Source organism: Vipera ursinii (assembly GCF_947247035.1).
Source record: "Vipera ursinii genome assembly, chromosome: 2".
In the NCBI taxonomy this organism is placed as follows: Eukaryota; Metazoa; Chordata; class Lepidosauria; order Squamata; family Viperidae; genus Vipera; species Vipera ursinii.
Window position 1 is genome coordinate 128,396,766 of NC_139513.1, and position 15,932 is coordinate 128,412,697.

At 42.6% G+C, this 15,932-nt stretch overlaps 1 protein-coding gene across 1 annotated transcript; it reads right to left on the minus strand.

Moving 5' to 3' along the window:
• Nucleotides 1–9,695: 9,695 nt before the first annotated feature.
• ACTG1 (actin gamma 1) lies at nt 9,696–13,705 on the minus strand. The gene is made up of 6 exons (XM_083351375.1): nt 13,609–13,705; nt 12,079–12,210; nt 11,746–11,985; nt 11,043–11,481; nt 10,742–10,923; nt 9,696–10,606 (listed from the first exon to the last, which is right to left on the minus strand). Exons 2-6 carry the CDS (start codon nt 12,199–12,201, stop codon nt 10,463–10,465), a joined length of 1,128 nt encoding a protein of 375 aa, XP_083207501.1. The 5' UTR covers nt 12,202–12,210; nt 13,609–13,705; the 3' UTR covers nt 9,696–10,462.
• Between the last annotated feature and the right edge of the window lie 2,227 nt (nt 13,706–15,932).

Sequence of the window (15,932 nt, forward strand, 5' to 3'; positions counted from 1 at the left end):
GAGTGCCTGAAGAACTATGGACAGAGGTTCGCGACATTGTACAACAGGTAGCAACCAAAACCATCCCAAAGAAAAAGAAATGCAAGAAAGCAAAATGGCTGTCTGAGGAAGCTTTGCAAATAGCTGAGGAAAGGAGGGAAGCGAAAGGCAAGGGAGAAAAACATAGATATGCCCAATTGAATGCAGAATTCCAGAGAATAGCTAGAAGAGATAAGAATGCCTTCTTAAATGAACAGTGCAAAGAAATAGAAGAAAACAATAGAATAGGGAGGACCAGAGATCTTTTCAAGAAAATTGGAGAGATGAAGGGAACGTTTAATGCAAAAATGGGCATGATAAAGGACGAAAACGGCAGGGACCTAACAGAGGCAGAAGAGATTAAGAAGAGGTGGCAAAAATACACAGAAGAACTATACAAGAATGAGCTTAACGTCCCAGATAATCACAATGAGGTGGTCACTGACCTCGAGCCAGACATCCTAGAATGTGAAGTGAAGTGGGCCTTAGAAAAGCTGAGTAACAACAAAGCTAGTGGAGGTGACAGTATTCCAGCTGAGCTATTCAAAATCTTAAAAGACAGTGCAGTAAAAGTGCTACACTCAATTTGCCAGCAAATTTGGAAAACTCAACAGTGGCCACAGGATTGGAAAAGATCAGTTTACATCCCAATTCCAAAGAAAGGCAGTGCCAAAGAATGTTCAAACTATCGCACCATTGCACTCATTTCTCATGCTAGTAAAGTCATGCTTAAAATCCTACAAGCTAGACTTCAGCAGTATGTGGATCGAGAACTACCAGAAGTACAGGCAGGATTTCGAAGAGGCAGAGGAACTAGAGATCAAATTGCCAACATACGCTGGATCATGGAGAAAGCTAGGGAGTTCCAGAAAAACATCTACTTCTGCTTCATTGACTATGCTAAAGCCTTTGATTGTGTGGATCATAACAAACTGTGGCAAGTTCTTAAAGAGATGGGAGTACCAGACCATCTTATTTGTCTCTTGAGAAACCTATATGCGGGTCAAGAAGCAACAGTGAGAACTGGACATGGAACCACTGATTGGTTCAAAATTGGGAAAGGAGTCCGGCAAGGCTGTATACTGTCGCCCTGCCTATTTAACTTATATGCAGAGCACATCATGAGAAAGGCAGGGCTAGATTGAATCAAAAGTTGGAATTAAGATTGCCGGAAGAAATATCAACAACCTAAGATACGCAGATGATACCACTCTAATGGCAGAAAGTGAAGAAGAACTAAAGAGCCTCTTGTTGCGGGTGAAGAAGGAGAGTGCAAAACTTGGGTTGAAACTTAACATTAAGAAAACCAAGATCATGGCATCTGGCCCTCTCAATTCCTGGCAAATAGATGGGGAAGAAATGGAGGTAGTGACAGATTTTATTTTCCTGGGCTCCAAGATCACTGCAGATGGGGACTGTAGCCAAGAAATTAAAAGACGCTTGCTCCTGGGGAGGAAAGCCATGGCAAATCTAGACAGCACACTAAAAAGCAGAGATATCACCCTGTCAACAAAAGTGCGTATAGTCAAGGCTATGGTCTTCCCAGTTGCAATGTATGGCAGTGAAAGTTGGACCATAAGAAAGGCTGAGCGCCAAAGAATTGAGGCCTTTGAACTATGGTGCTGGAGAAGACTCCTGCGAGTCCCTTGGACTGCAAGGCGATCAAACCGGTCAGTCCTAGAGGAGATCAATCCTGACTGCTTTTTAGAAGGCCAGATCCTGAAGCTAAAACTCAAATACTTTGGCCACCTAATGAGAAGAAAGGACTCACTGGAGAAGAGCCTAATGCTGGGAAAGATCGAGGGCAATAGAAGAAGGGGACGACAGAGAATGAGGTGGCTGGATGGAGTCACTGAAGCAGTAGGTGTGAGCTTAAATGGACTCCAGAAGATGGTAGAGGACAGGAAGGCCTGGAGGAATGTTGTCCATAGGGTTGCGATGGGTCGGACACGACTTCGCAGCTAACAACAACATGGATAGTTTTTGTACCTCTGCCCTGTATGCTGTCTCATCCCCACAGAATTCTGACTTACATTACCATGTTGGTCAGAAATATGAGAAGAAGTAAGCAGGAGCGTTCTTCCTGTGCACCTTTAAGAACACATTTTCAAGAGTATCTTTTTGGGGGATCACCCAACATGGATGAGACTTGCCTTTGAAATGTTTTCAGATTTGTAAATGTAAACATGTTGATCAAAGGAGATGCTAGCTTATATTGGTTCTCCAGTCTCTTGGATACTGACTGAGGAAAATTAAGAATGAGTGGAGATGCTTCTTCTCAGCATCTGTCCCAGCCCTTGAAAGCTGAACAGGTATATTGTTCCTCTGAAAGACAGGTTCCAAACTGGGGCTGAAGTAGTTCTGCTGGATTCAAAACCCCTTTGTTCCCTCAAGAGACCCTCTGATCAGGTTCCCCAGTTACGCCAGTTTTTGACTAGCATAGGTAATTTCTCTTCTCTTGCCCTGCCTACAACATTTATTTCAAGTAGGAGGATTTTAAAATATGGACAGCTAGAAGAGCTTTTCCCCTCCTGCTGTAGCCACAATGAGCCTTGCTCATCACCACGCTTGTATTATTACCTTGTTGGATATAGGAATAGAAAATGCATCTAAGACCCACGTACGCTAAAGCAGGGGTCTTCAAACTTGGCCCTTTTATGACTCGTGGACTTCAACTTCCAGAATTCCTCAGCCAGCGTGCTAAAATCTTTAATGTTGACAGGAGATGATGGGAGAATAGTTCTTCAGTCACTAGGATAAGGCTCAGTTTAAGCCTATGTAGACCACTGTCATTATACCAGCTACAGTTTATATGAACAACTAAGGAAAGGAATCAGGAATAAATGATTTATATAAATATTGAACTGAAATGCTGGAGGTTCTTTTGATTTTCTTTGAAAGCATCCATATGTGCCCATAACATTAAAAGTTACATCAGTGTGAAAACTTGACTTTCCAATGGAATGTTTATAGGAATGGTTATTGTTGGAGAATTAACTAAAAAATCCCCTTTCCTTAGTTACCTGAAATAAATAAAGCATTTTGGGTTCCTTCACCAGTAAGAACACATCTCAAGGGTGATAGGCATACAAAAAACAAAGTCATCCAAACCTGGATCTTTACAAAAATCTTCCTGTCATGTCTTGTTCAAGGTAGAATAAATCTATTCCAGGAAAAAGGGAAAGGTGTGCATATGTATGTCAAAACTTGTGGGTCAAAGATGTGTCAAAACCTGTCTGTGTAGCCTTGTGGGGGGGGGACATAGGGGCTCACATAGCCATGGGGTTAGTTGGCCCCATGATAACACATGAGAAATCCTCCCTCCCACCCCGCACCCCCACTGCCTACATTAACAACTCTTAGTCTCCTCATCCTGGATCTCTCCATCTTTTGCAACTTCATACATCTGCCCTGTTCACCGCCCTGAGTCCTTCGGGAGAAGGGCGGTATATAAATAAAATTTAATAATAATAATAATAATAATAATAATAATAATAATAATAATAATAATAATAATGTTGCTTCTGCCAACCTAGCAGTTCGAAAGCATATAAAAATGCAAGTAGAAAATTAGGGACCACTACGGTGGGAAGGTAACAGCGTTCCGTGCGCCTTTGGCGTCTAGTCATGCCGGCCACATGACCACGGAGATGTCCTAGGACAAGCACTGGCTCTTCGGCTTTGAAACGGAGATGAGCACTGGCCCCTAGAGTCGGAAACGACTAGCACGCATGTGCGGGGGAACCTTTACCTTTACTTTAATGTTGTTTTACCTTTTTAATCTTAAATTACTTGGTTTTTATTTTTTATATTATTGATTAAATTGTACACCGCCGGGATCCCCTCTGTGAGGAAGATGGGTGGTTAATAAGATGAGATAGATGGATGGATAGATGGAAAAGAAAGAAAGAAAGAAAGAAAGAAAGAAAGAAAGAAAGAAAGAAAGAAAGAAAGAAAGAAAGAAAAAATGGAGTTCTGCAATGGAAGATTATCTCCCTTCTCTCATCCAGAGGTTGGTACCAAGAGAGTACAGGTAAGGTTCTAAGCAAGAGACATAGAGAACTTCTGGAAGATGCAACAATTGTAACAGAGGTGGAGCAGGTAAAAGCCAGCATTGTTATTGGAAGACGCTAGGGTGTCGTGAAAGTTCCTGCAGGCAAGATACTTTCCTTGACAGCAGGAATGCTAGAACTGAAGTGGGAGAGGGACAAATCAACAGTTCAACAGCCAAAGGGAGAGTTGAATTCATTAGTCTAGCTCCTCTGATGTTTAGTAGGTGACATCTGGCTGCCAAATCCCCTAGGATGAGGGTGGTTTTTTTTATTCCCAGACAAAGGAGTCCAAGGGTGTGGAATGCAGGGAGGGGGTAAAGAATGAGAGTTGAATCAAGAGAACAGCAGGAGGCACAGTACAGAGTGTTGGCAGCAATGCTCCCTCTGTTAATCCCATTACTCAGCAGCTTATGCACACAGAGTTTAGCATATTGGCTCCCTCCACTGTAACTTCTGTTCCCAACTACTATTGCTAGGTGATGCCCTCCCCCTTTTTTATAGTGGCTAATTAAATGCAAAGGCTTGGAACACAAACAAGAGGTGTTGTCTAGATGTAACTATCCATTTTAAATAGAGGAACGGGACAGGATGTAAGAGCAACAGCCTCACTAGCAATTTTAGCATATGTTGAATTGGCCATCTTTTATTGGCTCTCTTTCCTCCCCAGCCCCACCCCCAAAATGGAATAAATGTTGCTTACATAAATTGTCAGGGTGTGGCTGCTTGATTTTATAGTATTCTGATGAGCAAGTGGTGAGTAAAATACAAATATTGAATTTGGCACAATTGGTAAGTCATCATTTCCTTTCCATTTCCCAACCAAAGAGAGGTTATGCAAAGCAATACTGACTTTATCCAGGAATAGTTGGAAAAAATGCCCTAAACTGTGGCACAGATGATCAGCTATCAATGAAGATCTTGATAAAATGAACAAAACATCTGGAATTATCAGATTTTAATTGCTCAGGAACATTTGAATGTGTAAAGAAGTAGATGGATGTCAAAAAAAGTTAATTACAAAAGAATAATGGACAGTTCAAGGCTCTAGCCTTAATATTTTTAAAAGCGATACTGGTAACAAGATCGATGCAAACAGATTAAGGGGCAGAAGACAATAGCAAGTAATATGTTTGCCCTCTTGAGCTATTTGTAAAAATAATGTGATATAAATAAATAAACCTAGAACTGATTAAAGAAACACTGAAGGCATAGGAAGAAATAGGATTATTAATCTTAGAAATGGGTAGAGCATCTCCATGGTGAAGAATTCAAAGAAAGGACAAGAACAGTTATACTAAAGAAATTTGGGGTTATCAGGAGCAAAATTCCAAAATTGTAAGTTGTTGAATTTTATTAATATTATTTTGACAAAAGACGCAAAAAACATACATTTCAGTTTAAATAGGACTCAAAGAAGAAATTATTAAATTTCATTGCAGTGTCAGATGGATTTTTTTTATCCACCTGTGTGTCCTGTGTGTCCTTCCCAAGAATAGGCAGATGTGAATGCTTGATGGTGTTAAAGATATCATTATTCCCAGTAAAGCTGCCTTTTGCAATTGACTGACAGTGATTTTGTCAATGTCAATGGTGTTCAAGTGGTACTCTAGTAGTTTCGGGATTGCACCCAAAGCACTACTTTGCTTTCTTTTGCCACTGTTGTTCCACTTCTACTTGCAGCTCTTTATATTTTTTCCATTTTCTCTTCTGTTCTGCTCTCTCCAGGTATTGGCACATCCACTATCCAGACTTTTTTGTCTTTCTTATTGAAAATTGTTGTCTGGAGTGTTATGTGGCAGGTGCCTTTCTGAATTCTAAACCCTTAGAGCACTGTAGCTTCTTCATTTCCTCTATTGTATGGTCCCACCAGTTCTTGCTTGCATTATTGTTGTTGTAAAAGTTGATGAAGCATAGGTTGCTCACTTTTAAATATAAAGAATTCCAAAATTACTTTCGGGAATCCAAAACAATAGTAGAAAGAGCAATAGTTTAAATTTATTATAAAAGTATATAAAGAAAACTTAATACTGTGAACCTAGATATATACCAAGTCCTACACTTGATTCTAAAAAATCCAGGAGCAAGTGAACTTTCCTGCAGTTCCTTCCATAAACCACACCCCGATTCAGCAGCTTCCTCTTTCTCCAAATTATGTGCCTTAACCTGCCCAGGCAAAGAAATCCAAAGGTTTTGTACTTTTATGGGATAAAAAGAGCATGCAGTAGGAAAGGCAGCTTTAATCTGTCAATCAGAATCAGTATCTTCAAGTATAAACAGATTCATTTTAAAGAGCATTGTATACCGCCCTTCTCCCGAAGGACTCAGGGCGGTGAACAGGGACATAAATATCAAAATGTCCAAATACAGAAAGTGAAAACAAATTAAACCCTAGTGTCCAAATGCAGAAGACAAAATACATTAAAATAATAATTAAAACAAAACCCATCAGACCAAGCCGGATTGTTCAAACAGATAGGTTTTTAGGTCGCGTCGGAAGGAGCAAAGGTCGGGAGCCATCCGGAGCTCAACCGGTAAACGGTTCCACAGGTCAGGCGCACCCACAGAGAACGCCCTCCCCCTGGGGGTCACCAGACGGCATTCTCCGAACGGCGGAACCCTGAGAAGGCCCTCTCTGTGGAAGCGCACTGGGCGGAGGGAAGTTGATGCTGGTCGCAGGTGCTCCCTAAGGCACTCCGGACCCATGCCATGTAGGGCTTTGTAGGTCATAACCAGTACCTTGAATCTCACCCGGAAGGCAACCGGAAGCCAATGCAGCTCACAGAGCAGAGGTGTAATATGGGAGTATCGGGAGACCCCCAACACAACTCGCGCGGCTGCATTCTGCACCAGTTGGAGCTTCCAAGTGGTTCTCAAGGGCAGCCCCATGTAGAGTGTGTTGCAGTAGTCTAATCGAGAGGTCACGAGCGCATGAGTGACTGTACGTAAGGCATCACGGTCTAGATAGGGCCGCAACTGGCACACCAAGCGTAACTGGGCGAAGGCTCCCCTAGTCACAGTTAATATATGATTTTCTAAAGAGAGCTGTGAATCCAGGAGAACTCCCAAGTTGCGAGCTCTATCTACAGGAGGTAATAACTCACCTCCCATAGTGAGAGATGGAATGATCTGAGTTTCCTGAGATGCTGGCACCTACAGCCACTCCGTCTTGTCAGGGTTGAGCCGAAGCCTGTTCCTCCCCATCCAGACCCGGACCACCTCCAGACAACGGGACATCACATCGAGGGCATCACTGGGGTGGTTTGGGGTTGAAATGAAAAGCTGGGTATCATCAGCATACTGATGATACCCAACTCCAAAGCCACGAATGATCTCACCCAGAGGTTTCATATAGACGTTGAACAGGAGAGGCGAGAGGACCGACCCCTGAGGAACTCCACAAACGAGGCCTCGAGGTCGATCTCTGTCCCCCTGCCAACACCGACTGCGAACGTCCCAGGAGGTAGGAGAACCACTGAAGAACCGTGCCTCCCACTCCCAATCCTCTGAGACGCTGCAGCAAGATACCATGGTCGATGGTATCAAAAGCCGCTGAGAGATCTAGTATGACTAGGACAGAGGAACCTCTGTCCCGAGCCCTCCAGAGATCATTCACCAGGGCGACCAATGCCGTCTCCGTGCAGTGCCCGGGCCTGAAACCCGATTGGTACGGGTCCAGATAGTCAGTTTCCTCCAGGACTGAAGGGAGCTGATGCGCCACCACACTCTCAACAACCTTAGCAAAAAAGCGAAGGTTGGAGACCAGACGAAAGTTGTTTAATACAGCTGGGTCCAAGGTAGGTTTCTTGAGGAGAGGTCTCACCACCGCTTCTTTCAAGATGCCTCCACATTTGGCATGTTCAATCAGATTAAGACTCTGAATTCTAATTGTGCCTTAGGCATCAAAGCTAGCTGGGTGACCTTGAGCCAATCACTTTCTCAGCCCAACCCACCTTATAGGGTTGTTGTGGGGAAAATGGGAGAATGGTATGTTGAATAAAAATCTAATTAATTTAAAATAAAGAACAGATGGAATGATTTTCTGTATACTCCAAGCATCCCCAATGAAGTTGTGGAAAAAGATTTTGTAGTGAAAGGTTTTGCACATCCTCATTGTAATATATGGCATTTGGATGAATGTGCAAATTTAGTTCCTAAAAGATTTTAAGCTTTTGTGTCACCATAATTCAGTCTCAGAAAAGTCAACCAAGTTCATTGTTACAAGCTGGAGGGAAAGGATGTAGATGAAGCCTTGCAAATTGCATTGTTGCCGACCCTTTTGTCTGCCTCCAGCACTTGCTTTCTGCCTAGTCCTCACTACCAACACACTAGGGAATTCAACTTTTACCAAATCTTGAGTCTATTTTACAAGATATTGGAAAAAGTACAATAACCAGATATAGAAACAGGGAACTTAAGGGTAGTGATACCTTTCTTTTTTGGCCAAGGAAATATATCCAATGGTTCCCTGGGCTGAATTTTTCCTTAAGACATACTGGCATGTTGAAAAGCTTACTTGTGTCTGCTTAAAGGGGCTTCAAAAGAAATCCTCCTGAAGGGAGAATTTCCAAATTTTATCTGTACCAATTGTTGCTGTTATTTACTTTAGTGTAATTTTTACCTAACAATATTACGGTATTTTATGCAGTATATCGCACATTTGAACAATTTTTTCCTTTTAAAGCCTATTTCTTAAGTGATTTATATGGAGCTAATTTCTCAAAAGGGACACGGTGGCTCAGTGGGTTAGGATGCTGAGGCAGTTTGGTGGGTCGAATCCCTAGTGCTGCGTAACAGTGAGCACCTGTTACTCGTCCCAGCTTCTGCCAACCTAGCAGTTCAAAAGCACGTAAAAATGCAAGTAGAAAAATAGAGACCACTACTGTGGGAAGGTAACACTGTTCCGTACACCTTTGGCGTGTAGTCATGCCGGCCACTTCCTCGGACAAGCGCTGGCTCTTCGGCTTTGAAACAGAGATGAGCACCGGCCCCTAGCATGCATGTGTGGGGGAACCTTTTACCTTAATTTCTCAAAGCTGGTAATATTTTATCAAATTCTTTAAATTTAGGTTTAGATTTCTGTAGATCTACAAAATCCAATAGTTTTAGCTTAAGTTCAATGCAAACATTCAATTGTCCAGAATAAGAATTCTCACTCTAATCCAATTGAAATATATTTGGCCTCTGGAAAATGTAGTTACAATTATGGAACTATCATCTGAGAAAACTAATGAAATTAGAATTCTCTTATGTTCTGAAGTCTGTTACCAACTTCTTTGATCAGTGAAGTATTTAATAACATGAAGCCCTTAAGTTTGTAATCCAACTTTTTAGGGATGACACTTCATTCACCTTAGCACTGAAAACATGTATTGTGGATAACCAGAAATGTTTAATGATGCAGGAGCCCTACGGTAGGACCCATCAACCATAGCCTAGCTTACCAAAATTGATCTTTCCAATTTCAATGATTTCTGTACAATAATTTTGCAAGTCTTTGATGACAATTTAATTGCAGCCATGCTAGTTACAAATTTTGTGACTTGCCAAATGAAGGCATTGTGTAGAATTTATCAAATTACAGTAAATAGGCATTACAGTAAATAATCTCCCTTACGACAATGCACATTTCGTTTACTGCAGCGCTTTTATTTTCCTTTCACAATGAAGTGTTGGGCATTACAATTCTCAACTTCAGGATGACTTACAAATTTTGGTTTTCTACTGTCATGTGACAACATTAAGGCAACGTACAAAAATCTTACATAAATTAAACCTGATGATTAAATTTACAGGTGTCAATGCCAACATTAGAGCAACTCAAGTTGAACAATGTTTTGCCCAGTGATGTCTTGCTGGATCATAGGTGGGCAAGGAAAGAAAAACAGGTTCATAAGGCTTGGACACAATACATTTCCAATCCTGTTAGGAACAGTGGCAAGACAAAAATGGCCATCCTTTTCACAAACTCTTGCCAGCCTCAACAATAAAGACATGGAATTCTTAGCGCTTTGTGTAGTGAAGTCTGGTCTTTTGCTACCCTGTACAGATCTAGGCTCAAGATTTCATTGCAACATAGCTGGTTACGCTGAGACTACTATCCCAGGCAATTAAACCTTATGTTCGTCAACACTATCTGTACTGTGTCCTAGGCCAGATGTGTATAGGGTAGTTACACTGCTATGTACAAAGGGAACTTTAGTTCATTCAAGGGTCTTATCTGCAACAGGAAGCTATCCTCACAAGGTTATTGGAGACAGACTTCCCAATGACAAATGTTTGAAGAGAAGGCTTATTCCAGTTTCATGAGGCTAGCATGAGGCGTATATATTTGCCCAGGCAAATTTATACTGGTGAAAAAATGCAGTAAAAACTGCACATTTGCCATAGTCTTTTTAGAAGCATTTACGATGGACAATGGATGGGCCAGACTCATCATATTCTTGCTTGCTGATCCACATCTGCTGGAAGGTAGAGAGAGATGCAAGAATGGATCCACCAATCCAGACAGAGTATTTGCGCTCAGGAGGAGCAATAATCTGGAATAGAAGACAAAGGAGTTAAAAATTAAAAGAGTATTTCATAGATTATTCGACCATTATTAAAAACAGCTCCAAAGCTTTAAAAGTAATACCAAGAACCTGCCCTAGGCATTTTGATACTGTTACCCTCACCTTGATCTTCATTGTGCTGGGAGCCAGTGCTGTGATTTCCTTCTGCATTCTGTCTGCAATTCCAGGATACATCGTGGTACCACCAGACAATACTGTGTTGGCATATAGGTCCTTTCTGATATCCACATCACATTTCATGATAGAATTGAACGTAGTCTCATGAATGCCACAGGACTCCATACCTAGAAAAAAACACCCATGATTGCATTTGTATGCCAAAATATTTTTTAACTCAATTTGTTCATTTATTCAAGTGTGACTAACCATACATTTCTTTGAAACAATTATCTCAAATGCTTACCTAAGAAAGAAGGCTGGAAAAGGGCTTCGGGACACCTAAACCTCTCATTTCCAATTGTGATCACCTGGCCATCAGGCAATTCATAGCTCTTTTCCAAGGAGGAAGAGGAAGCGGCAGTAGCCATCTCCTGCTCGAAGTCCAAGGCAACATAGCACAACTTCTCCTTTATGTCACGGACAATTTCTCTTTCAGCTGTGGTGGTAAAGCTGTAGCCTCTTTCTGTCAGAATCTTCATGAGGTAGTCTGTTAGGTCACGGCCAGCCAAATCAAGTCGCAAGATGGCATGAGGGAGAGCATAACCCTCATAGATGGGCACAGTGTGTGTGACACCATCACCAGAGTCCATTACAATACCAGTGGTACGACCAGAAGCATACAGGGACAACACAGCCTGGATGGCCACATACATGGCTGGAGTGTTGAATGTCTCGAACATGATCTAAAACAAAAAGAAAGCAATTATTAAATAATGAGCAGTTTTACTCACTACTGCACACCCATGCTGACATGCAAAGTATTTGATGTGAGGAGAAACCAAAGGAAAGCAAGCAGAAATACAACTGAAACCTGAGAGACTTGAAGGAAGGAAATGCCAGGAGAGTACAGAACCCTGAAAATAACCAAAAAAGAGAAGCTGTAATCTGAAAGAAATGGATGGAATGGATGGAAATCACAGATGCAAAAAGATGTACCAATGCTGTACCTGTGTCATTTTCTCTCTGTTGGCCTTAGGATTCAAAGGAGCTTCTGTAAGCAGTACTGGGTGTTCTTCGGGGGCAACACGAAGCTCATTGTAAAAAGTATGATGCCAAATTTTCTCCATATCATCCCAGTTGGTGACAATTCCATGTTCAATGGGATACTTCAGGGTCAAGATACCTCTCTTGCTTTGAGCCTCGTCTCCCACATAACTGTCTTTCTGTCCCATACCAACCATAACGCCCTAAAAAAAAGGGAGAAATGAATTAGCACATTATAAATAAAAGGCAGGTCCGTTTTTCAATAAACTTAGTATCTTTGTTATTTGGTAACTTACCTGGTGGCGCGGGCGTCCAACAATTGAGGGAAACACAGCCCGAGGAGCATCATCTCCAGCAAAGCCTGCTTTGCACATTCCAGAACCATTGTCAATGACAAGTGCTGCAATTTCTTCTTCCATTTTGCAGATCTGCATTCAATAAAAAAGAAGGTTTAGCAACTGTGATTTGTTCCATCACTGCAGCAATAATCTTACATCATCAACAATCAGTGCTTAACTGACTACCGCTTTTTACCACTAGAGGCTGCTCTGAATGCCTTTATGTCTGGAACCCCACCCACTCGTGATTTCCACCATGGCTTAACACTTTACCCTCTTTCATTTAACTTCCACTGCAGAATCAGCAAGTCCTAGTTCCTGTTCTGAGCTCTGCCACCAAAAAGCACCACAGTCCTCTAGGCTTATCTATTAGCATCGCATGGACTTCAATAAGAACCGCCTTTAAAGCAGGCATTAGATTCTTGTTTAACCTACCGTAGTAAAAACTCTCCCAAAGTTCTGAATTTAAATTCCCAACACCAGTCCAATGTGTAGACAAGGGAGCTTTCTCCTTTCACACAGAAGGCTGTTCTCTTTCTCTTCCCCACCCCCAAGCAAATTTTGTGATATTCATACCGTGAAAAGCTTCCATTGTACCATACCATTTAACATGCCACGAGACGTGCCATTAAGGCATCCTATCTGAAAGGCAAGCCACCTTCAGTGCTGACACGGCTCCCAGGAAACCCAATTCCGATCTCACACCTTAATCAAGACCGTAACGTTTCACAGGCTATCCTATCTTCGGCTAAATAATCAGGCATTGCTCCCTACAGGTACGGAGGTGTGTCAGCCCGGCGCGTGCACTGTAACGCCGGCCAAGAGACACACAATACTACTTTTAAAATGTGGTTTTAAAATGCCCTGTAAACAGCCCTGAGTCCTTCGGGAAAGGGCGGTATATAAATCTAACAAAATCTAAATCTTCACGAACGCCATTCAAACCCTGACCCCGCCTTCCCAAACCACCTACCGCCACCCGTTCTTTTGATCTCCCTTAACGATGCCTCATTTTCCAGGCACCTTCCCTCAAAAGTCCTCCCTTCCTCCCTCGAAAAATGAGCGAACCTCGGTTCTCTCCCCTCACACGTTGTTCTTCTTCGCGAGAGATTTCCCCCCCTCGTTTCCCGCCCGATGACGTCAACGAGCAAAACCAGCCAACCGCATCGGACCGGCTTGTTACCAGGCAGACAACTCCGCCCCCTCCCGGCTCACCCCATTCAAAGAACCGTTACGCCCACGAACCGGGAGCTCGCGCCCAAAGAGACCCTCCGGAGACCGCTCCTGCCTCTTTCGCCGCCTCAAGAAACCAGAACGCGAAGCGCCTTTTTTTAACGGCTCTCAAACCACAGACCCTCGATCGGGATCCCAGAAAATTTTTAGTAATAAATTGCCCCTTCTCCTCCCCGGCGATTAAATGAGCAACGTTGCAAGCCAGACGCCGAAGTTAGAAGCCAACGGCGAAGGCAGCCAGACGATGGCACCTACCTGTTAAAAGCGGCAGAAGCTTTCAGAAGGCAAAAAAAAAAGGGGGGGATACTCGATGCTGCTAGATCCGCTGCCGCCGGCTGAGTGAGACCGTCCCAACGCCAGCCCCGCCCCTTTTATACCCAGGGGGAGCCGGCCCCCTCTCGCCGGCTGAGAACATCGCCATATATGGAGATCTTTCAGAAGTGCGGGTTGCCATTGGCGGATGGGGGCCGGGCCACGTGGGGCAGACGAAGGCGACTTGGCAACGCCTCTCTGAACCCCGGAATCTGGATGAGCCGCGGCGGGTTGTGGGGGGGGGAAGATAGAGGGGGGCGCTCCTCGACCCCTTCGCCGCAGCCCCTCCGTTTGCAGGTGAGGAAGGCGGCGCCGAAGGGGTTCGGGGCAGGGGCGCCCCAATAAACGAGCCGGCCCTGTGCCAAGGATGGAAACGGGCGTTTCAGGAGTCACTGACTGCATCATTCCCGAAGCTTCCAGGGGGTCTATTGGGGTACCCGGAGGTCGAAGCGTTCCAGTACTTCAGGGGTAGGTAGCGGGATGCCCCCAGATGTTTGTAGTTTGATTTCTCACTATCCCTTGCCGTGGCCCGCTTTCTGGAAGTGATGGGCGTACAAAACATCTGGAGAGTACCACTTTGCCAAGCCCCTACCTACCTTATTGCATTTTTGGGGGGGGGCTTCCTGTGGCCTGATTACTGGCCACTCAATGAGGGAACTGCAGTGCCAACAGATCTCTTTTACACACACACACACACACACACAAACACACATGCAGGATATCATAAGGGGAACCAGGATCGCACACGAATCGTAATTTGGGGCGACTGCTTTTGGAATGTGGTACTTGGCTATCATGAAGCAGAAGTACTCACGTGGCAGTTGGTTTTAGTGAAGCATCTGAGACTTTAATCTAGCCAAGGGACTATCAGTAGGAAAATTACTATTTAGTTGTATTCTAAATGCCAAAGATAACTGCATCTGTTTCACAACCATCAAGGACAAGAACTTTGTCCTTTTTTACATGCAATGCAATTTTTTCTCCTGGCCCACTCCTGTTTTTTAAAAAAGCTGCTACTTCATTGGTTGAAATGGCCTCCTTGGCCCACATATTGCCAAATTTGATTAGTACAATATCTCACACTACATTCACAGTAGTGAATGTCCTATTTTGCAGTTTTCCATAATGTGAGGCCTTCTATTTGCATTGGATTATTAATCCCATTATCCCTCATTGATATAGCCAAAACACCATGCTATTGCAGATTATAGGAGCTGTAGCTTAATAAATCTTGATCAAGTTGAGGAAGACTGCCTTAGTGGTAGATGACTTACCTGAATGAGGGCAGCAAGATTCTTGTACCTATAGTCACAGCACAATATTTTTTTCTGTTCAAGCAAACAGTTATGATGCACTAATATTATTCAGAATGTTTTAAGGAGCATCTAGGAAAAATATGAACATTCAAGGAATACAAAGATGTCAAAGAAATACTTATTTTTTCCAGTAAAAAAACCATTCATAAAAAACATACTGGATAGGCCTAATGTGATTACAAAGCAAAACATGAAACAAGAAACTTGCATCTGTCAGGTGGTAAAAAAATGGGGAAAGACTGCAGGACATCAATGATTAGTGTCCAACATTTGAGACTTTAGTCCTGTAAATTAGATATAGAGGATATTTGCCCAAGAATCCTGGTTTATACCATATGCAAATAAGCCCACTGTTTTAAGTATCTTTAGTATTTTAAAAGCTGATGACATCCTGCTGTGTGTGTATAGATTGGCAGACCACATTATGCAGTTAATCATGGGTGGGTTTTCCCTATTTTGTTGCCTGCATTCTGGAATGCTTTCCCCCCTCAAATTATAGGTACCTACCATTACATCTTTTAGATACCTGCTTAAGTCATATCTCTTTACCTAGGCCTGCCCTGGATGAATGTTGAATGTTTTGTTTTCCTTCCCTCAAACTATTTAAAATGTATTAACATAAGTAAAATGAAACAAAAATATTAATTATAAAAGTGCTTAAAGATATGATTGTAGGGGAGCAATGAATAAATATATGTATAAAAGAAAAAAGTAAGCAAACTTTGGTTCCTAACACTGAAGAATACGAAGCAAAACAAGTTTTCACCTTTCTTTCAAAGGATTAAATACAAGAAGCTTTGGGTGTAACCAGATTTTCTGTTGAAATTCATACAAAATGTTCTACTATCTCTGGAACTATCTTTACAGGAAGCACATTTAATTATTTTAAAATATTGAGATAAAGCAAATTCAAGGTAGCTTAGAAGACATAATGAACAAGAGGTTGTGATC

Excerpts from the sequence above, each read along its gene's own strand:
- ACTG1 (XM_083351375.1), bottom strand. The coding sequence starts at position 12,201 with ATGGAAGAAGAAATTGCAGCACTTGTCATTGACAATGGTTCTGGAATG. Across the intron at positions 11,986-12,078 it reads TTGGACGCCCGCGCCACCAG|GGCGTTATGGTTGGTATGGG; the intron begins GTAAGTTACCAA and ends CCTTTTTTTTAG. Across the intron at positions 11,482-11,745 it reads ACAGAGAGAAAATGACACAG|ATCATGTTCGAGACATTCAA; the intron begins GTACAGCATTGG and ends TTTTTGTTTTAG.